The sequence below is a fragment of the Bufo bufo genome, chromosome 4 (genome assembly GCF_905171765.1).
Source record: "Bufo bufo chromosome 4, aBufBuf1.1, whole genome shotgun sequence".
Classification (NCBI taxonomy): Eukaryota; Metazoa; Chordata; class Amphibia; order Anura; family Bufonidae; genus Bufo; species Bufo bufo.
This window is the reverse complement of record NC_053392.1, coordinates 160,302,128-160,324,924: the sequence shown is the minus strand read 5'-3', so window position 1 is coordinate 160,324,924 and position 22,797 is coordinate 160,302,128. Positions and strand designations below refer to the sequence as shown.

Below are 22,797 nucleotides of genomic sequence, written 5' to 3'. Positions count from 1 at the left end.
GGTCAAATTCATAGGAATCAAATGAACCTATTAAAATCAGTAATAAGCTGTGTTAAGATTTGATTCCCAAGAGCTTCTCTCAGGGACCATGGTTCTGGGTGGGTGTATGGACAATATACTGTATTTCCACAACTCTATAAAGCCTGGGGGTTTTTATGGAGTTTTTGGAGCCATGAATGGATCATTAACTGAGGACACATTAAAGGGGTTGTCTCACTTCTGCTACCAATGTATTGTGACTGTCCATATTGCCGCCTTTGCTGGCTTGATTCATTTTTCCATCTCATTATAAACTGCTTGTTTCTAGGATTTATGACCACCCTGCTTTGGTCGTGTTTTCACACTATAGGAAAAGGCACCGGCCTCTCAGGTGGTCAGGACCGCATGAGTGCAAACTTTTTTCTATGGTATACAAGCTTGACCAACGGTGCTGGAATGCAGGGTGGTCGTAACCCCTGGAAGCTAGCAGTGTATAATGTGATGAAAAAAATGATCACAACAGCAAAGGAGGCAATATAGACAATCACCACACATTAGTAAGTGCCTTATATTAACTTTGTCTACATGAGAAATACCATTTGCTGAAGTGAGAAACCCCTTTAAAGGAAAGTGTCCTCCTCTTTTTAAATCTACTCCTGGCTTTGGCTTCAAAAACTGCATAGAAACCTGAATGTGGAAACCCAGTCTGAAGATGTATCTAGCTTTGTAGGTGTCCAGCATGTCAAATAATCGCTCTTCCAATTAATCTTTGACTATCAGCACAACCATCCCACAACCCACATGGTAGGGTGGTGAACTGGCAATCAAGTTGTAGAATGTAAACTACCGGTGGTCTCTCCGTAGGGTTAGGGTTGGGGGAGAGGGGGTTATTTGTACTAGAAATGTATTATGTCGCTCTAATTTTCAGTTTTTTCTGTATTTGCATTTACTGTTATATAATGCTGTTAAAATATTGTGACAATAGCACTTCTACATGGAGTACATGATTGATATCATGGAGAATTGTACTCTTTCTAAATGCTGTATTTTCAAAAATATTGTACTCTCTTCAAATGTTATTCTTTCAGAAAAACGTTATTTTAATAAAAATAATATTTGATTAAAAAAAATTTAAAAAAAGAATGTAAACTACGTGGAATCTGGGGGGGAGGCAATGGTCACTGGAATAGAATAGAACCAGGGATGGAAATTCCATATGTGCTACCTGTGTTGCTAACTCATTCTATTGTCTATTTTATTGCTAATTTCCTACATTTTCTACCTCCCAATGCTGGCATGGCATGAATAAAAAACCCAGTGCTTCTCGTTTAAGAAAAGACTGATATTGTATATTTAGACTTAGGAAATTGCTGTGCAGCAGACTATTACAGTACACTGCTATGGATCACTGAGAACTAAATTGCATTGGACATTTTGTCTTGTACCACTGCTTATGTTTACAGACGCTTACAAATTATCCTTCAGCACTGAGCTCTTTAACAAAAAGCTTTTACTTTTCACAACATTTGAAAGTTTCCAGACACATATAGTTATTTCCACAAGAGAGAAAAAGCTCATTTGCAATGGGATATTGAACATGCATTTGGCTTAGTAATCAGGAGACGATCACACATTCCTGAGACGATAATTACCTGGATCTGTCGCAGACATCAACGAGCCAAAAAACAAACAGTCAGTAAAGTGAAAATCGCCAGCTTGAATTTGTCCCAGCTGTACCATGGCCTTAACAAAGCCATACATTATCAACCTGTTCAAGAGAGAGAAAAATCACACTCTTTCATCTGGTCGGAGGAAAACAATGGCATAAAACATACAAGTATAAATCTTATAATAAATTAAGTGTCTACAGAAGATGACATTTCACAATGAAGGGGTCATTTTTGGACCAAACCAATATTCACTAAACAACAAGAAAGTAACGGTATTACAGAAAGACTTTCACTTCAGTCAATAGATTTTTTAAAACTTGATTAGAGGATAAGCAAAAGGTCATACAGCTTACAGGTGCATCTCGATAAATATAAAATCGAAAAGTTAATTTATTTCAATAATTCAGCTCAAAAAGTGAAACTCATACATAATATAGATTAATTACACAAGGAGTGATCTATTTCAATCTTTAATTTCTTTTGAAGTTGAGTTAAAGTTGATGATTATGGCTTACAGCTAATGAAAACCCAAAAGTCAATATCTCAGAAAATTTGAATATCCTGAAAAAGTTAAATCTTGTAGACTAATGGTGTCACACTCTAACCAGCAAAGGTTTCCTAAGCCTTTAAATGGTCCCTTAGTCTGGAAGACTGCTGACAGTTGTCCAGAAGACAGTCACTGACACTATCCACAAGGTGAGTAAGCCACAAAAGGTCATAGCTAAAGAAGCTGGCTGTATCTAAAGAAATGCATATCAATGGAGAGTTTAGTGGAAGAAAGAAAAGTGTGGTAGAAAAAGGTGCACAAGCACAATATATGAGTTTCACTTTTTGGATTGAATTACTTAAATAAACTAACTTTTCAATGATGTTCTAATGTATTGTATATGGTCATACATTGAGGGACTAAGTTTAAAGGGGTTGTCTCACTTCAGCAAATGGGTGGCATTTATCATGTAGAAAAAGTTAATACAAGCCAATGTATTAATACAAAGTTAATGTATTAATACAAGCTAATGTATTAATATCCACACTGCTTCCTTTGTCGGCTTAACTCATTTTATCATTGCATTATACATTTCTCGTTTCCATGGTTACGGCCACCCTACAATCAATCAGCGGTGGTCGTGCTTGCATACTATAGGAAAAAGCACCAGCCTATGCGGACTCCCAGGGTCTTGGCCACCAGAGCGACTGGTGCTTTTACCTATAGTGTGCAAGCAAGCACGGCCACCACTGCTAGATTACAGGGTGGACTTAACCATGGATACGAGCAGTGTATAATGCAATGATAAAATGAGTCCAGCCAGCAAAGGAAGCAATATGAACAATCACAATACATTAGTAAGTGCCTTGTATTAACTTTCTCTACATGATAAATGTCACTTGCTGAAGTGAGACAAACCATTTAAATGGTTGCACTAATTCTTTTTCTGTATAAAGGTTCCTCTTAGCATTTTTGAGGAGTATTTTCAGTAAAGGAGTAAAAAAAATAAGACGTTGGGTGGTTGTTCTTTTTTTTTTCTGGCCATAACTTTATTTTTTGGTCTATTAGAGTTTGTTTTTTAAGGGGTGAATTGTACTTTTTTGTGAAAACTTCTCTGGGTATATATAACTTTTATTATCTTCTTTTCGTTGGTAATGGGGAAAAAGCAGTCCCACCACTGTTGATTGCACTTTAATTTTACAATGTTCACAGTGTATCATAAAAAGCATGTTACTTTTATTTTATGGGTCAGTTTTATGTGTTTTACTACTTTTGCACAATAATAGCTTGTCTTGTTATGTCGCCGCATTTCAAGAGCCTGGACTTACAGTTTTTATTTTTGGGGATAGGGGTCTATAGTAAATAAAACTATTCCGTATTTTTTGCGTTTTTTAGGGCAGCTTAAATAACATGTCTTTATTCTACAGGCTGTGGCAAGCACTGTGATATCATATATGTATGTTTTTTAATACTTTTACAAAATAATTTTTTTTTTATGGAAAAACTAGTTATTGTATTGTTTTAGTCCCACTAGGAGACATGTCTTTTATAATGCATTCCTATACCTTGTATATCAATGCACTATGGCCTATGACAGTACCAATGACAGGCAGTCTATAAGTCTATTACCCATACAGTCATGTTAAGCCCAAGCATTATTGACTGCAATATCTAGGGAGTGAAGTGGCCAACATCGGAGTTAACTCAGCTGCTGACCGTTACAGAGGTTCAGTCAATGCTGAGTTCCCGAGGTGGGTAGAAGCGATGTCACAGGGCAGCCTGTTATGCCTATTCAGTTCCTGCCACCCGCACTAGGATTAATGATATGGGTGGCAATCAGAGGGATTTTGGGGGGGGGGGGGGGGAAAGAAGGCTCCAAAATTAAAGGAGCTATTTCCGATGAAAAAACACCTTGCATGAAATCAAAACACATTCAAGACTTGCTGCAGGAACCATAAAACCTGCTTTACATAATGAGATGCACACATGTTCGATAAAACATCTTCCTGCACAATAGATCGTTTATTGTTCTATGGAAAATGCAGTGATCAGCAAGTAATAACACGCTGGAATAATTTTTGGAATTTGGGCACTTCTGGTCAATGAAAACCATGGGGGAGGGATTTATTATTTCCCCCACGACAGTTTTCTGATGTAAAAAAAGTCACAAACATTGTGGGGGTCATTTATTAAGATCGGCAGTTTAGACGCTGGTCTTAATAACCCCTTGCCACCGGCCTCTACATAATTTCGGCGCATCCACAGCCATCTTCCTAGATGGCTTAAATTTAGACCATTTTCTACTCCTAAAACAGGCAGAGAAAATGATAAATGAGATGGGCCTGCCGGCCTGTCCCCAACACACACCCTTTTTTTAAACCTGGCACGAGTGGGGAAAAGTCGCAGATTGCGGCCTCCTGTGTTTGTGACTTTTTAAATGCCATTGCCAGCCCCTCCTTCTCCATTGACAGGGCCAGGTCAGATAATTACGCAGTAACCAGGCCTTGTCAATCAAGAAGGAGAGGGAGGGGCTGACAGAGGAAGCAGAAGCATTATGCGGCCACAGAGTGGCTTGGACCCGCCCTCGGTGCACTTAACTTTCATTTGCATAAGGAGTCAAAGTACTTTATCTCCAGAATGGAGCAACAGATCGCTAAGTGAAAAGTATCATTGCATTTAGCTGAGCTAGAAAGCCTCCATTTAATAATTTTACACGATTAACTTTAACCCCTATTTGATTCTTTTCACATTTTTATGCATGTTCCTCCCATATGTAGACCTATATTGCTGGCCATTCTAGAATTATGCAAACACTGTATGTATATACCGTATGTGTAAAGAAAATGTGTTGTAAAAAGAAACCTGAGCAAATAATTTATCTGCTTCACCTCCGCAAGGTTATGACCATAAACTAGCTTCAGGAGGTGTTCTCTGAAAGGCATTTCACACTAAATGTATTCACAGCCTGAGCTGTAAATGATATTCACTGTAACAATTGATTATTGGAATTTAGTAAAAATATGCACTCACCCTATAATATCAGTCAGTGTATTATTCCATGAAATTCAACACATTGATTCTGTAGGTTCAGTTATCCCTTTGCATATTAAATAATCTTGTCTGATCCTTCTAGGCAACCAGCAGAAGCTTTAGCATCTAGTCTCAAAGGGGTATTACTGTCAGCTAATAAAGGTTATTATGTGACTAATGTCAAGTTATAACAATCTTCCAACATCATTTCTGTTTTCAAGCTCTCTTCTTGCCGTAATTCTATAGGAACCTTCACTGTTTACTTCCAGTGGATAAAAGTTAGGTCTAAACATGTAATGGACACACATTTCATGAAAAGCTCAGCAAAAAAAAAAAAAAAAAAAAAAAGGTTTTACGGCACCATGTATAATATTTTAAAGAGGTTGTCTTTACACTTAGAATTTATTTAAAAACTGCTCAGAATGGTGTAAAATGAGGCTGTTCAGCGTTCAGCCTTTCCGTTCTCCTGCTCAGTTATAGGTAAAGTAGTATGAATTTGGCAAATAACTGAGCCGAATGGAGCCCCATAGACTATAATGGGGTCCGTTAGGTTTCCCCTCAGAGGAATATTTTCTCTCCGCTTCAAAAATCTTCCTCTGAGCAGAAACCTAACGGCCCCATTATAGTCTATGGGGTCCGAAGGCTCCGTTCGGCTCCGTTAAGTGCCAAGTCGATCCTTTCCGTTCTCCTGCTCCTATAACGAAGCAGAAGAAGGGACAGACTGAACACTGATGTGAACTCAGCCTCAACAGTTTCTGTACTTCTTTGTCCCTCTCAATGCTGCAAGTGACAGCTTGTTATAGTGGCGGTCTGTGCTCTCCCCTCCCCCCCCCCCCCCCCGATACTCTGCTCCCGGGCACCACTCTGCTCACCTGTTCCCCGCAGCTCAGATTTGCTGACCTCTCTCCCCTCCTTCCCGTCAGGATCCGTCATCGGAATAGCTCCACTTCTTCCCACAGGCTGTGGTCTGCTTTTTGCTGGCTTTCCTCTAATTCATGCAGGCCAAGGAATGTTCCTGCCCTGCCCATGGGACATGCGCTCCACCTCTTAATGTGCCAGTGCACACCCTAATCTTCACCAGCCATGGGCTGGCTCCTTGGGTTACTTAAGGCACCTTCCCCTGTGGTCCTGAGCAATACATTCTAGTTCACTAGTATCCTGCAATGTTGTGCTGTTTCTATGATCGTCTGCTCATGTACCGACTTCTGCATGCTTTCAGAATCAGATCCTTTGCTGCCTGACCTGACCTCTGCCTGATGTCTGTTCTGATCCTGAGCTGCCTGTCCTATCCTTGGGCTGTTTATCAGATTGCATAAACTCTGCCTACCCAGACCTTGGCCTGTCCCTGACTACTATATATAAAAGTAAATAAATACAACACCCACCTAAAAAGGAGTCTAGAAACTCAAGATACACGTCTCCAGAGCCATATCCAATTACTCCTCCTAATGGATATGTCGAAAAAAGAGGCAGCATCCAATAATTTGAAGAAAATGGTGCTTTAATCAAAGAAAAATGAAGTACAAGCAACCCCCAAGGTTGCTTGTACTTCATTTTTCTTGGATTATAGCACCATTTTCTTCAAATTGTCTGTCCCTAACTATGATTTTGCCTGACCTTTTCAGTGCTCTGCACTGATGTCTCTTGACCCCCTTGGGCCAGCTATCACTTGAACAAAGATTCCTCCAAGAGATAGCAGCTTGGTGATCCACATTCGCTTTGTAACACTGCTACAGCCAATCATTGACTAAGGGTGATGGCCATAATTAGAGATGAGCGAACTGGATCGTACAAAGTGGAATTCGATCCGAATTTCAGGATAAATTCGATTTGCCTCGAAGCCGAATTTCCTCGTGCTTCATGTCAGCGAATCGATTTAACCTTAAATAGTATAAAAATCAAAAAAATTAATTCTTACCTCCTCCATTTGCTAGCGATGGGCCGCCAGCCGCCATCTTGATTGAAGATCTCGACTGAAATCCCGTGCGTTGTGAAGTATGACGTCAGCACGTCGGCCGGCGTGATGACGTAATCTCGCGCCACGCGAGATTTCGCGGCAGTTCTTCAAGCAAGATGGTGGCGGCCGGCCCGTCACCAGCAAATGGATGCGGTAAGTTTGATAAAAAAAAAATGTATGTTAATTTCACACAGTTTTTACAATCAGATGCAGTGATCATGTATGAACGTGGCATCTGAGGGGTACAATGACGGGGGGCGGCGCAATCGCATCTCCCTGTCATTGCACCCACTACTTACAAAAAAACTAGTGGTTTTCTAAAAAAAATTGCTTCGTGATGAAGTTATTTGTCACGAAGCAAATGTTTTTATAAAATTCGGCAAATCAGCCAAATCGAAATTTTTAAAAATTCCCTCATCTTTAGCCATAATGTCAAACATCTGAGTACATCTGAGCTCATCCCACCTTTGACTAGATTTTCCCTTAGTCACCCCTATTCAGTCTTTCTCAAACTTTTTTCTAACGTGCCCTCTTAAAGTTATCAAGAACTAAGAGACAGATACAAGGGAGAGTGACTGCAGGGTCTTAAAACATCAGAGGATAAGCCCCAAGACATATGGCTTCCCTCACCCACAAAAATTCAAACCAGTGTAGTAAGTGCAGTGAGTTGCAGTGGTTAAGGGGGTTGGTGACCATACGCATAAAAAAAATAATAAAAATGGCCCCAGATAATAACTAAAGCCACGAGGTATTAGTATAATGAGAGATATACTGTGTATGTGTAAGAGGCAGCCCTAAATCAAACAGCAGCATTTCCAGCACTTATATCTATGCAGACTGTCATGTTTCCCTCCGGCCACCAGAGGCCACTGTGACTAAACAGGAACCTGAGTTGTGCTAGCCAGAGGCTAAGAAAGGGTTAAGAAGTTTTTTCCGGGCTGTTCCAGAAGTTGCTGAGATAACAGAGAGAGATGGACTGCTGAGAGATAACCGCAAAAGACTGTAGCAGCAGGAGGCTATATTAGCAGAGATTTTCCTGACAGCTGTAGAGCTGCACACAGAGGACTTCACTGTGTGTTCCAGAAGAGGTGGGACCGTGTAGAGACACGCCGGATCCTTCCTGCCAGAGGTGGAGAGCTGCATCTGTTGTGACCAGAGAGAGACAGACAGACAAGCAAGCGATCGGACCTGGATCCAGACTGCATCTTATTGGATCTAAGAGAATCTGCAGAACTGTGAGTGGCACCGGTGCTTTCCTGTGATAGGTTATAGAGTCAGGGACTTAGTCAGTGCGCTGTAGAAGCGTGCCCTGGGTAGCAGGGCTAGATAGAGAATAAGTGTGGAGAGTAGCCTGCAAGCTGACTGTTTGCTGTTTAGCTTATTCTGTGTCTATGCAAAATCTCATTACCACTGTTGTTGATTTATGTTCACCTGTTCATACCATTTCTGTCATTGACCCATTGCGCCTCTGGTGCGGTGGTACTGTATTGTTACTCAGCTTTTCCAGCAGTTTCATTTTGCTCCCTAATAAAACCGGCTTTTGCTTCAGTCACCTTGTCCGCTGTACTGTACTTGAATCCTGCTTTGCGGTCTCTCCCTCCTCTGACCGCTAAATATGTATAATTTTTCTAATGTGTTCAGCAAAGTATGCTCCCATAGATGAGAGGCTGCGCGGGCAGAGCAGCTGCAAAGTGGAAGTAAAAATCCCAGCATGCATCACAGCAAGCATCTACAGAGGAGTGGTCACATGACATCCCTGGCCAAATGTGATACCATAGTAACAACAGCACCTCAGTGTCATTTCATCGCAGATAGAGAAGTGATTTTGACATCCAGGATATGGTCAAAAGGACATTAGTCTGGTTTATACAGTACAGACCAAAAGTTTGGACACACCTTCTCATTCAAAGAGTTTTCTTTATTTTCATGACTATGAAGGCATCAAAATTATGAATTAACACATGTGGAATTATATACATAAAAAACAAGTGTGAAACAACTGAAAATATGTCATATTCTAGGTTCTTCAAAGTAACCACCTTTTGCTTTGATTACTGCTTTGCACACTCTTGGCATTCTCTTGATGAGCTTCAAGAGGTAATCCCCTGAAATGGTTTTCACTTCACAGGTGTGCCCTGTCAGGTTTAATAAGTGGGATTTATTGCCTTATAAATGGGTTGGGACCATCAGTTGCGTTGAGGAGAAGTCAGGTGGATACACAGCTGATAGTCCTACTGAATAGACTGTTAGAATTGGTATTATGGCAAGAAAAAAGCAGCTAAGTAAAGAAAAACGAGTGGCCATCTTTGGACCTGAACCCAATCGAGATGGTTTGGGGTGAGCTGGACCGCAGAGTGAAGGCAAAAGGGCCAACAAGTGCTAAGCATCTCTGGGAACTCCTTCAATACTGTTGGAAGACCATTTCAGGGGACTACCTCTTGAAGCTCATCAAGAGAATGCCAAGAGTGTGCAAAGCAGTAATCAAAGCAAAAGGTGGCTACTTTGAAGAACCTAGAATATGACATATTTTCAGTTGTTTCACACTTGTTTGTTATGTATATAATTCCACATGTGTTAATTCATAGTTTTGATGCCTTCATAATCATGAAAATAAAGAAAACTCTTTGAATGAGAAGGTGTGTCCAAACTTTTGGTCTGTACTGTACATTACCAATATATATCGGCTAATAATATCAGGAGCAATATCATCTGAACTATTATCCTGATATATGCCTCATATATACTGGACTACCGAACTGGCAACCACATAAGTGACTTTTTCACACAAAAAAAATTTTTTTTTTTACTGTTTCTATTTTTATCCTTATTTTTAGTTTTTAGGCTACTTTCACACTTGCGGCAGAGAGATCCGGCAAGCAGTTCCGTCGCCGGAACTGCCTGCCGGATCAGGCAAAATGTATGCTAACTGATGGCATTAGTAAGACTGATCAGGATCCCGATCAGTCTTAAAAATGCCTGATCAGTCGAAAAAATGCATTGAAATGCCGGATCCGTCTTTCCTGTGTCATCCGGCAAAAACAGATCCGGCATTTATTTTTTCACCTTTTTTTCAGTCTGCGCATGCGCATACCGGAAGGACGGATCCGGCATTCCGGTATTCTGAATGCCGGATCCGGCACTAATACATTCCTATGGGAAAAAATGCCGGATCCGGCATTCAGGCAAGTCTTCAGTTTTTTTAGCCGGAGATAAAACCGTAGCATGCTACGGTTTTCTCTTTTGCCTGATCAGTCAAAACGACTGAACTGAAGACATCCTGATGCAAACTGAACGGATTACTCTCCATTCAGAATGCATGGGGATATACCTGATCAGTTCTTTTCCGGTATAGAGCCCCAGTGACGGAACTCTATGCCGGAAAAGAAAAACGCAAGTGTGAAAGTAGCCTTACCCTTATTTTTATATTCTATTTTTGAAGTTGATCAACTACAGCAAACAATGCTTATGTGATATATTGTCTCTATATATAGTGGATGTCTGATTGGATTAACCCTAATGTTTCAGGGAGATTAGTCACACATCCACATATTTGTATGTGCACTTTATGTTTATATTAAATCTGTATATATTTCTATACTAGCCGACTATTGATTATATATACAGTGCCAGATAGCTGAGTGCCCCTCAACCAATCCTTTATCTTTACGTATATACATGTATATATACACACACATATATACATCTCCTCCTCCATGATGGGTACATCGTTCTCCATGGCTTCCCTGGAGAAGGCTTGTACGATGACCTTCATGTTCTTGTGCTGGCTGTCATGCAGATTGGAGAGGCAGTCGGCCCCCAGGATGGTACGGACTGATTCTGGCCAGCGCACGGACACCAGCTTGTGCTCCCCCAGGAGGATCTGCAGCACGTTTTCAGCGCCCATGATGCGCACGGTCCGGGTTCCAAACAGATGCTCTTGTAGATGTGTCTGTACTTTCTGCGCTTCACTTGCAGGATTTTACGTCTCTGTAGCACCGTGCTATGGAGGGGAGCCACTACCATGGAGCTGTACACCCTGGTCACCAGTACCCTGTGCACCCTGGTCCTGCCAGTCCTGCTGCTGCTCACTACAGTCAAGCTGTGGGAGCTGTACTGTTACAGCTGCAGAGACCCTGTCTTCCAGTACCCGCTGCCCTCTGGCACTATGGGGCTGCCTTTCTTTGGAGAAACCTTGCAGATGGTGCTACAGAACTGAAGCGCAGAAAGTAAGGACACATCTACAAGACGCATCTGTTTGGAACCCGGACCGTACACATCATGGGCGCTGAAAACGTGCGGCAGATCCTCCTGGGGGAGCACAAGCTGGTGTCCGTGTACTGGCCGGAATCAGTCCGTACCATCCTGGGGGCCGACTGCCTCTCCAATCTGCATGACAGCCAGCACAAGAACATGAAGAAACACATATATAAATGTCGCGTGCAGCTATAGACGGATTTGGCTGCAGGGCAGAGCGGGTTCAGGGGGCGAGGCTTCAGATAATACCCAGCATTATCAGAGCAATGTCCATGCTGCTTGTACAATGAACTGAGTTCTACACTGTGTAGAGTCGCTGCTTAAAAAGCCACTGATACAGCAGTATAAAGACATGTGCACTGCTACTGTGTCGCTGCTGCAGACAGAGCTGTGTTAGGGTCTAATCACACGTCCGCAAAATGGGTCCGCATTCGTTCCGTATTTTTCCGGAAGGGGTGCGGACCCATTCATTTTCAATGGGGCCGCAAAATATGCGGACAGCACACCGTGTGCTGTCCACATCCACGGCCCCGCAAAAAAATAGAACATGTCCTATTCTTGTCTGCAGACACGGACAAGAAAATACATTTCTATTATAGTGCTGGCCATGTGCGGTCCACAAAATGCAGAACGCACAGTGTCCGTGTTTTGCAGATCCGCAATTTGCAGACCGCAAAACATTTGCGGACGTGTGAATGGATCCTTAGGCAGAGGCGTTTAACAAAGTACCGTAATGTTTGTTGCTCATAGTTAGGTCCGGGGCAGTATACTTATGATCTGGCATACAGGCCACAAATTGAAATGCCTAGTGATGCCCCTGCAGCAGGACCAGACTACACATGAATTTGTCTGTAGTCTGTTGCCATAGAGATACATAGGGCACTTTAAACCCGGCATGCTCAACCTGCGGCCCTCCAGCTGTTGCAAAACTACAACTCCCAGAATGCCCGAACAGCCTACAGCTATCAGCCTACAGCAGGGCATTGTGGGAGTTGTAGTTTCACAACAGCTGGAGGGCCGCTGGTTGAGTTGTTTAAAGTTTAAACAAAGACTACTATACAAGCAAAGCTTCTTCATTTTTATTTTTGATACACTGGAGTTACCCTTTAAGGTCCACTACATACGTTTCAAAATCCAGTGAACTTTCCATCCATTCGTAGGTTTCAAGTTTTAAAAATCACGTTTTGCCACCTTGCTTTGCCCTCTATGTCCCCAAATTGTTCAGAAGAAAGGATACTGCATCACTAAAGGTTTGGAAGTCATTATACACAAATACACAATCATCTGTTAACTATCCGAATGGTTTTATGCTTGCTGTCCATATGTTTCATGGAGATACAGCTTGCTTTTAAAGCCATTAACTTTGCCAAGACATCTTGCCTTCATGTAGAGTGCATCAATACATATTTTTTTGAAATGCAGCAAGTCATTGTTATGTTGTTGTTGTAGTAATTTGCAGAGGAACAGATTGAAATAGACCATTGATTTTCTATTAAGGTTAATTAGTAAGACAACTTTAAGCAAAGATGAGGCCCTACACCACGGAGCGCCATAAAACGTCAGAAGGGTATTTGAAGTTCAGAGTTGTACGCGAAGTCAACAGCGCATTAGCCTAATAATCCATCCAAAAGATCCTTGCTGCTGAATTTCCTGTGCTATAAACCCTTAAGAGAGGAGGATTCTTGTCTAACAGCTAAATCTGCTGATTAACTTCAGTCTCTACTCTGCAAACACAAATCAGGAAAATTGCTGACAGCCCATTTCCTGCATTAGAACTTCAGAAAGCTCATTAAATATTTTACTCATTCGGTATACTTTAAAAGTCTTTATTTATATGCTATTAATTAAGTGGAATGGGAAATGTAGTTTAGTAAAAACAGTTCACTTTTAGTAGCATGCATATATTATTCTTACTGCACGGAAGCTTTAATGCGTTTTATAATTATTTCCTCTTATCAGGAGAACCATTTTTTCTCTACTACCTCAATTACGAGTCATAAACCTGAAACTGTATAAATGCATTAAAATGCTAAAGTTTAATTAGTCCATTTAATGCTTATTTAGCTCACCTTCACGAGGGATTTTAAGAATTGTATGTCGGAGTGGTCTAGTTATCTGCACAAACCACAGCGCACACCTGAACATTAAAGACTGCCCAGGCAATTGAATGATAGAAGAAATGTGGTACAGGCACCCAAATGGCCCCTTATAAAGTTTAAATATAGCTTTTTTACCGTATTAAAGGGGTTCTGTCATCAGAAACAGACCTATAAACAGAGACATGAGCCCTTGAGAGCTGAACATCATGGTCTTGGTCCCATTGGCACACATTCAATAACAATCTTTATTTATATAGAGTCAACATATTCCGCAGTGCTTTACAATCAGGGGGATATCTGCAGTTTGTCGATGAAGCCTGTAGGAAAAACAAGGGTGGTGCAGTTTCAACTCGCTGCTCCCAGAGACTCCGCTCACTCCTCCTCATTCCGCACCCACCACCACCAAGTCTTGTACTGCGCCTGTGCAGCCCACTACAACGAAAGGCACAGGCGCAAGACTTTTGGAGACTTCAGGGCCAGGCAGTCGAGATGCGCCCTTAGGATTTAGTTTCGCACAGTGGGTCCACACTCACTGATCCATAGCAGCCCTTCTCCCCCGAAGGTGGGCAGCAGAGCTCTAGGAAGAGTCGCGGTAGTTCTAAAAATCTTCCATTTAAGAATTATGAAGGCCACTGTGCTCTTGGGAACTTCCAGTGCAACAGAAATGTTTCTATACCCTTCTCCAGACCTATGCCACCCCACAATCCTGTCTCTAAGCTCAACAGGCAGTTCTTAACTCCTCATGGCTTGGTTTTTGCTCTGATAAGACTTGTCAGCTGTGAGACCTTATATCGACAGGTGGGTCCTTTCCAAATCATGCCCAATCAACTGAATTTACAATAGGTGGACACCAATCAAGGTGTAGAAACATCTTAAAGAAATGGGAGGCCTAATTAGTCTAATTATGTGTATATTTGTATAATATTGCAACATTGTGTACAATGTTATTGCTGGAGAAAAGTTATTTTTCCTCCTTCTTTCATGAGCTTATTCAAAAGCGATTAACTATTAACAATTTAAACCACGTTGAAGATAGATCAATAATACCGCAATGTGTGAACAACAGTGAAAAGCAAATATAGTCCGGTCCACAATTTTAGTATTAACATTGATCTAATGCAGTCCAGTCCGAGTTTTGAATGATCATGGGGGACGGGATATAAATAGCAGTCCGTCCCTTATTCTTCATTATAACCTTACCACTGAAGAAAAATCCTGACGGTTTCAAAACGCATTTGGAAAGAAAATTTTTGTTGAGCGGTGATCATATCTCAAAGAGACCCTCCAATGAACAGCACATGGTGCATGGCAAAGTTGGCATCCTGATAATCCCAGCCTGCATGCGCTAAAACAAAAGGTGCCGACACGAGAGCAAACTCCAAGGTTGAGACAGAACAGCCTTGGAAGATAAGGCATATAAAGGGAGAAGCCACGTATGTATAAACCAGCGCAGAGTGCTGTATGAAAACGCCTGGATGCCAGTAAGAGATACTAACTGTAAGAGTATCGCAGCCAGTAACATACAAACAGCACGGCATAAGCATGGCTAAAGTTGTAATAAAGAATAGACTAAGATTCCAATATATTACTTTAAAGGAACACTGTATGAAAGAAATATAACAATTGGAGGATCGCAAACAAAAGCGGCAATAAAAAGTCGCATGAGAACCGCCAAATATGATTATATATGATCCATATGATTGCGAGAGCTCCGCAACAGGAACCAAGAAAGGGACTGGGACTATAATTTGCTACTACAATATCTGATATTAAGCGTCTTTTATTATCAGTTTGATTTTTCTGCATCTTTTGTGTTTTTTATGGCTATTTTATGTCATGTTTAGAGTATAAAAAGGATATTTATTTTTAGGAATAAAAGATAGAAACATATTGTTAAAGCCAGCCATTTATTTATTTACCAAGGTCTTAAAGCTAGGTGGTTGTCGCAGGCTGAGCTACATTTCGGTGAAAGCTTTAGAGTGATTGTTTTTTTCTTTGCATATTGTAAAGTTAATCAGATCATTTCAAACTAAAAGAGGAATTTCAGGCCACAACAGCCGTAATGCCAAGCAGCAGGACGTTTATAATCATGCTGCAAGTTATTGTACAAATTCAATAGTCTACAATCATGACATCCTTGTATTTACTCCCTCGGAGGCAATATCTTTCCGAAGCAAATTGCTTCCCATCTCATAGTTTGGTAATTGACTGCACTGTTTTACTGCAATTTGTGTCACCGCTGGTGGCCTGTGTAACAGAGCTGAGACCTTGAAGATACCACCCACGCACTAGTACAGTAGACCTAAATGCACCATCTGCCAGTTTGATATGTCCTCTACTCCTGTAACTGAAATTCTACTGTATTCTCCGAAACACATCCTGCTAGGAATTCATCATTCTGCTTCATATTCCAGGAAATTATCCGTGAGTAGAGAGAATTGCGGTAACCTCATATACTCATCATAAGGGCCTTCTTTCTATGGCATATGTAGTTAATATGAATTGACGTAACATGACGTAAAATGAATCACTCCAGGACAATAGGAAAAAAGTTTTATTTTAATAAATCCTTTATAAAAAATGTTAATTAGGATATCAACGGATCGAACTTCATGTACCCTGCACTATTAAAGTTACCTTCTACTCTATTGGAATTTAAAAGGGGTTATCCCACTTCGCATTTTCATACTTACTTACGTTCACTTCCTGGATTCTGGCTGGGGGCGGGCTACATCTTGAATGAAGTCGCGCTCTGTACTATTCTGGCCAGGAAGAAGTCACCATTGCACATGCACTGCGGCGTGCGCGTTCAGGACAGCAAGCGGCCCGGCCAGGAGAAAAGAAGGAGTCTTCTGTGCAAGTGCGGCCACCAGGATTCCGGAGAAGATCGGTGGCCGTCACCAAGGGAGACCGAAAGACAACAATGAGGTAAGTGGGGATGAATTTTCTCCTAAACGGTGGGAATTGGTTAATCAAATATATTTACAAAAATGATCACTGTCAAATCATTAACAGATTTAACAGTGATCATTATGATGGGATAACCCCTTTAAGGGTATGGTCATATGTGTTGGCAATTTCTCATGTCCACGGCAAAATCAATGACAATTTGGCAGCAAAATTCCAGTGTATTACAGGTGGATTTGTTGTGGATTTTGATGCTATTGTAAAACGCTGCCAATCTTCCGCCCGCAACTTCACAACAGGAAATCTGCACTATATACGGTGTACGTCTCATGTGGTTGTACCCTAATAATTGCCAATGTTGTAGCTACTCCAAGTGGTCTAGGCCCTCATCCCATAAAACTAGTCCTTTACCATCTGCAGAGAGTTACATTGCCTCCAGCATGGACTATTAGCAATTGTCAGGGGTAGACAGTGCAGTAATGTTGGGCACTGCATCCTCATAGTCCATGTAGCTGGCAGACTGAAAACTCTGTCCTGTATTTTGTCTTATGATTTTTTTACTGCTCCTGAAAAAGGGGGATTTGTGTGTTAACCCCCGAAACGCGTTGAGCTCACAATTAAAGATTATTGATGAAGATGCTGCCTCTTGAAGCTGACATCAATTTACTATGCTAATTACGCCACTTTTTTAGGGTTTTTAGTTGACTTTTGCTGCAAAATTTGCTACTTTCCACTTCACGTCACTTTTCTGAAGGGGCAAGAAAAAGGGAGAGGCAAGGGTGGGGAGGGGGCAGGACAGCAGGCCCCGAACATTTATCTTTATTCAAACCAGTTTTCTGGTGTGAATGAAGACAGAAATCTATGGTATCTAGGAGGCTGCCGTAGATATGCACCTACACTGAGAACGGAGCGGGGAAGGTGGTGGTCGGAGGACCCTGGGTTTTCCGGAGTTTGGCCACCACCAAGCGCCCCCCCCCCCAGGTAGTAGTGAATGCTCCCTTTCATTTCTATGGGGCCGACGGAGATAACCGAGCCAGCACTCGGCTATTTTTGGCAGCCCCATAGAAATGAGTGGAGGGCGGCTGCACATGCGCAGTGCACCCTCCACAACTTCAAGGGCTCCATTCTTCCACCTTTGGGACCCGCACCAATTAGACAATGGGGGCATACCCCTTTAAGTCTGTTTCATGGCCAGTGAAAGGATGCAACAAATCTATGAGAGGCGGTATCTTCTACATAACTTTGGTGCATCCTCCGTCTGTTCAAGAGGAATCAAGGCTGGCAATAAAACACTGGTCTTGATAACTGTCCCCCTATGTATTTCTCAGTTTTCATACAATCACACTTTGATGCTGCCCCTTTTCTGCCTAGGGCTCAAGGACTATGATTTCATACAGAGGCATAAAGCATCAGAGTGCAAGTAACAAACGACATAACCGGACTCTGCCTCACCTGCACTATACACCGCTTACTCTAGTTTGAAGGGTGTGTCTGAGCTTACAGATTCCCTTTAAAAAGTTCCAAAGCATTTTATCTAGATATAGTACACCTAGCCTCCAACACCCTGAAATTAAAATGTGCAACTCTATTTTCAAACCTCCTTCTTAGTCCATTACAGGAGAGCATGCCAAAGTGACTCCATGATAAAGGCAGCTACAGTGCCTGCAGAGGTGTACCTGGAAGCTCCTGGTTGCCAGTAAAAAAAACTAGACCCCATCTGCCATATGAAATTAGAATAACACTTTTTCTTACATTGTAGAGTCCTTTAGACCCCCTCAGACACCAGAGCAAGAATAGACTGCTGCCTCTGCCGCCATACAGCTATGTTGCCTCTATAAGAGACAGCCAATGTTCTACTATGCCAAGAACAGTCTGCTGTGACAACCGAGAAGTTCCCAAAAATGCCAGCCCGAGCCCTGGAACAACCAATGTATCTTCTCCTACAAAGGTCAGCCAGCATGACCCCATAGGTAGCACCTATAGTACCTCCATAAATGTCTACAAACAGTACCAGGGCCTATGTCCTCTTAAGCAGGCATGGCATTTTAACATTTTCCAGATTAATGTACTGTGTGATGTGCTAGAGCGCAAAGGTCATAGATAACTGAAAAATGGCAGCACTTCATCAGAAAGACAAGTTAAAAGTGGTCCTGTCTCTCCCATATCCCGCTTGGATGGTCTGCATGTAAATTGCTAGATGGTGATCAAAGGTGAATGTACACTTTAAGCAAGATGAAAAAGACATAAGAAGCACAATATTAAACTGTGTAAAAGTTACAGGAGGGGAAGGAGGCCTGCAAATATGACTGATGACTCAAATCCTATAATTACTCAGGCAAATGAGCCAGAAATAGTGTCAAATGTGCGGTGTCCAAAATCTGCTAGCAGAGAATATATTATTGTCCCAGCAATCTGCTACAGGAGTCTTAAACCTTAAATCATGTTCTAACAAATAAAGGGAAGTCTACAAATCTACATGTGGTAACAACACATCCTATATAATTAGTAACAGAAAAGAAAAATAGAAATGTAATGTCATAGGATATCAGTATAAAGTAATGGCAACAGCAATGATAATTAATAAAAAGAATTAAATCATTAGGCCTTTGAAACAAGTTCCGTAAAACATACAGCTCTATTCGATATATAAAAAAGGAAACAGTTAAAGGGGTTGTCCACTTAATTTTTTTAAATTCCCCACCCACTGAGACCTGTGAAGGGAAGTACACTTACCTGCTCAAAGCTCCCAACTTCTTGCATGGATGAGGTCACATGTACCGATGCAGCTAATGAGTAGACTCGGCAATGAGGTGTCCCCAAGTGGCACATGACCCAGCAGTGACATTCAGCTTGTCACCACTGAGGCCAGTCATTGGTTGCAGTGGAGCACATGACCCCGTCTGTGCCGGAAGTTTACATGCAGAGACTGGAAGTGCACTGAAGACAGCGTGGGAACCACAGAGCCGGAACCAAGCTTCAGGAAGCATGGAAGTATACTTTTCTTCATGGGACACATTGAGTGGCTAGGTGGGGAATTAATAATATATATATATATAACAAGGCAGTTGTCAATTGACTCCATGGAAGGTGGAGGAGGCAGGGGCAGCACTCCCGGACTGCAGGGCACAGATGTTGAAAGACTCATGTAACTGAACAGTGGGCCATATATCCATCAACGTTAGTAAATACAGATATGTCCATGGCTTATTTTTTGCAGCTCTCAAAATTTCCAAGAGAATGCTATAGATGCCCTCATAACTGTGTTCCAACCATATATGGCCCCATAACAATAAACCGGGCAAAGACAACATACATGTAAGTGCCCTTTACTGCACAAGCCCATACTTCAGAGACAGCCCATCTAGGGCCATGCTTTGTACAAGTAGATTCCTTGCACAAATAAAAAAAATTTTTTACTAGCTAGAATTTCGGTAATCAGGGTCAAAGTAAACTGCTTGGATAAGGGGCATAGCACTCAAAGAGCTAGATTACCATGTTCATGATTGTTTTCTAGAAGATGTATACAGGTGACACTCCACAAACACTTCCAAGGATGGACATAAACATGTGTCCTTCCTTACCTTTGGCATCAGATATCCCAAGACGAGTGGCAATACCTGACAAGCTTTGAAAAGAAAAACATCTTTTCGAAGCTGGTGATCTTGTGCCATTCATCTGAGGATACCTCAGTCTTAGAAGAAAGGTAAGGAGGGAAACATCTACACCAAATGTGTTGCTAAACAGGTGCAATACAGGAGCCTGTGCAAAAGATTTCCAAGGCCTACAATTACTGTGATCCTTCAGAGTAGTTGGTACATAAATTATGGATTTCTAAAAAGCATCTCAGTCTTGAGTTAGCCATTAAACAGCATGGTGTCCATATACTGCTCTCAATGTCTATGTCCACAGTCATGGATGGGGGGTCTTAATAGTTAAAGAGGACCTTTCACCACTCCTGACATGCCTGTTTTAATATCTTCATGCATTCTCCATGTAATAACAATTCTGGAACATCTATTCTTATGCTCTATGTTGTGCCATTCCTTTATTATTTCTACTATAAGTTATGAATGAATTGCTAGCAGTCTGCAGTAAGGGTCCAGAGGGGTGGTAACCAGTTGGGGGGGGGGGGGGGGTACCTGCACAGTCTGACAATGGAAGCACCCCCCAACTAGGTAACACCCCTCTGTTCCCTTACTGCAGACTGCTAGCAATTCATACATAACTCATAGTAGAAATAATAAAGGAATGGCACAACATAGAGCCATAAGAATAGATGTTCCAGAATTGTAATCACATGGGGAATGCATGAAGCTATTAAAACAGACATGTCAGGAGTGGTGAAAGGTCCCCTTTAAGGGTCCATTCACACGTCCGTTGTTTCTTTCCTGATCTGTTCCGTTTTTTGCTGAACAGATCTGGACCCATTCATTTTCAATGGGTCCTGAAAAAAAATCTGACATTGAGCTGTCCGTTTTTTTTAAGGACCCATTGAAAATGAATGGGTCCAGATCTGGTCCAGATCTGTTCAGCAAAAAACGGAACAGATCAGGAAAGAAACAACGGATGTGTGAATGGACCCTAAGAAAGAAGTTGGTTTCCATCCTCAGTGCTAGGGGTGTGCCTGGTATCCCCCAGTATGACCGAACAAACACAACCACTGATTTCTATCACTCATGTCCACTGTCAATACCTTGACATAAGTACATTTCTTGAACCTCAATCCACCTGAAAGTGCCAACAGTTGCATAACACATATGGACGACCACATGCCACACAGCCTTTGCTGGTAGGTGCAAGTATTAGTCAATTCTGTCCAGACTGTGTCAGGAGGATTCAATAAAATAAGCCTTGATGCTATAATGTAGAGCTTAGTCTATGATGCAACGCTTCAGGGTAAAGGAAAGCAAAGCCGAATCTAGCATCTGTTGACAACCCGTTCCTGGTTCTCTTTCTGCATGCTTCAGAGCATTTGGGAATTATTGAGATCACTAAGAACTTTTTGCACACTGTCTGTCATGAAAAAGTTTTTCTTAGACTTTTTTTAAACTTTGGAAGCTGAAGAAAAGTCTATTTTCCACAATGCAATAAAATGAGGTGACAAGACCAAGTATTTAGCTATGTAAATTCAGGTTGAGTCTTGATTTAGCGTTCCCATCCCAGTATTATCTCTGTGTGATCTGCATCATACTTCATTTTCTTATTTTGTAAAGCATAACAATACTCCTGCTGTTTGATGGTTGATGTTGGTTGCAGGAGATTAGCATGTGCGGAGACCAAGAAAAGAGTAAGAGCAGGAGGCATCGGAGCATAAAATGAATCTTAATTAAAAGTAACACCTACGGCTGTGAGTTAAATCTAAAGCACTGTGATTTCTCGGTGGTATTGCAGTGGAAAAACTGGAGGGATAGAGGTACTTATGCTTGGCAGTAACATAATTTGAGGAGCTTCAAATCTGGCATCATCATATGGAAAATTACATACAATATATGTACTGATGTCCAAGTTATTTGTACTATGCAGAAACTTATGAAACTACTGTACCAACAGAAACATGATCCCACAAAACTTCTTCTAAAAGTGATTTTTAAAAGGTTCCCCGCCTATGTTTACTTTTATAAAACTTTTATGTATTCCGTAATGTCTTTTTTGACAGTCTGTCCTTGCTGAGCTGCTCCATCCACATCCACTCTGTAGCGCATGGAGCTTGTTACTGCAGTGCTGTGTAGTTCCAGCCACTTGAAAACATTTGATCGTTGGGGGTGTATGGAGTCAGACCCCCGCCGATCAGATATTGATCAATAGTCAGCAATAGTAAAATCCCGGAATGCCCGTTATTTTAGGGAACCTGTCACATTGTATGAGAGGTCATATCTGCAGCAGCATTGTGCCGCTCATAAGGAGCGGATAAGATTGTTTTCTGGAACAAGATTCTGTATAATCTGTAGTTTATTCAATCCCTTCACATCCTGGACTCAGGAGTCCAGTGGACAGTCCTACTAGTGATTGGCAGCTCTCTCTATGCTCACAGAGGTAAGACCACTCACTGCAGGATTTGAAATTAATAAAATGCAATATACTGTATATTGTATTTTTTCCCATAACACTATATATCCATCTGCTCAGCTCCTTCGGGCTGTACCATGCTGCCTGCAGACAGGACTGCACATGCAATGTGACAGGTTCCCTTTAAACTAATATGACACTAAGGATCCATTCAGTGGCGTAACTAGAAATGACTGGGCCCCACAGCAAATTTTTTATTTGGCCCCCCCAAGAAACTTCTTCGCAACCACCTCCTCCTGTGAAACCCCCACTCTTGTGGCTAGTCAAGATAACTCTCTAAGACCAAACCCAGTTGCTGCTCCATCCATTCCCTACAGCGTCACTCAGTGTCGGACTGGGGTACCAGCG

The 22,797-nt window shown here is 41.7% G+C and overlaps 1 protein-coding gene across 1 annotated transcript in view; it reads right to left on the bottom strand.

Annotated features, from left to right (window-relative positions):
• Positions 1–22,797, bottom strand: part of SLC9A9 (solute carrier family 9 member A9) — a 902,549-nt gene that overhangs the window by 734,163 nt on the left and 145,589 nt on the right. The window contains exon 5 of the mRNA XM_040428049.1: positions 1,632–1,747. Coding sequence (XP_040283983.1) covers positions 1,632–1,747 — 116 coding nt within the window. The remainder of the gene's footprint in view (positions 1–1,631; positions 1,748–22,797) is intronic.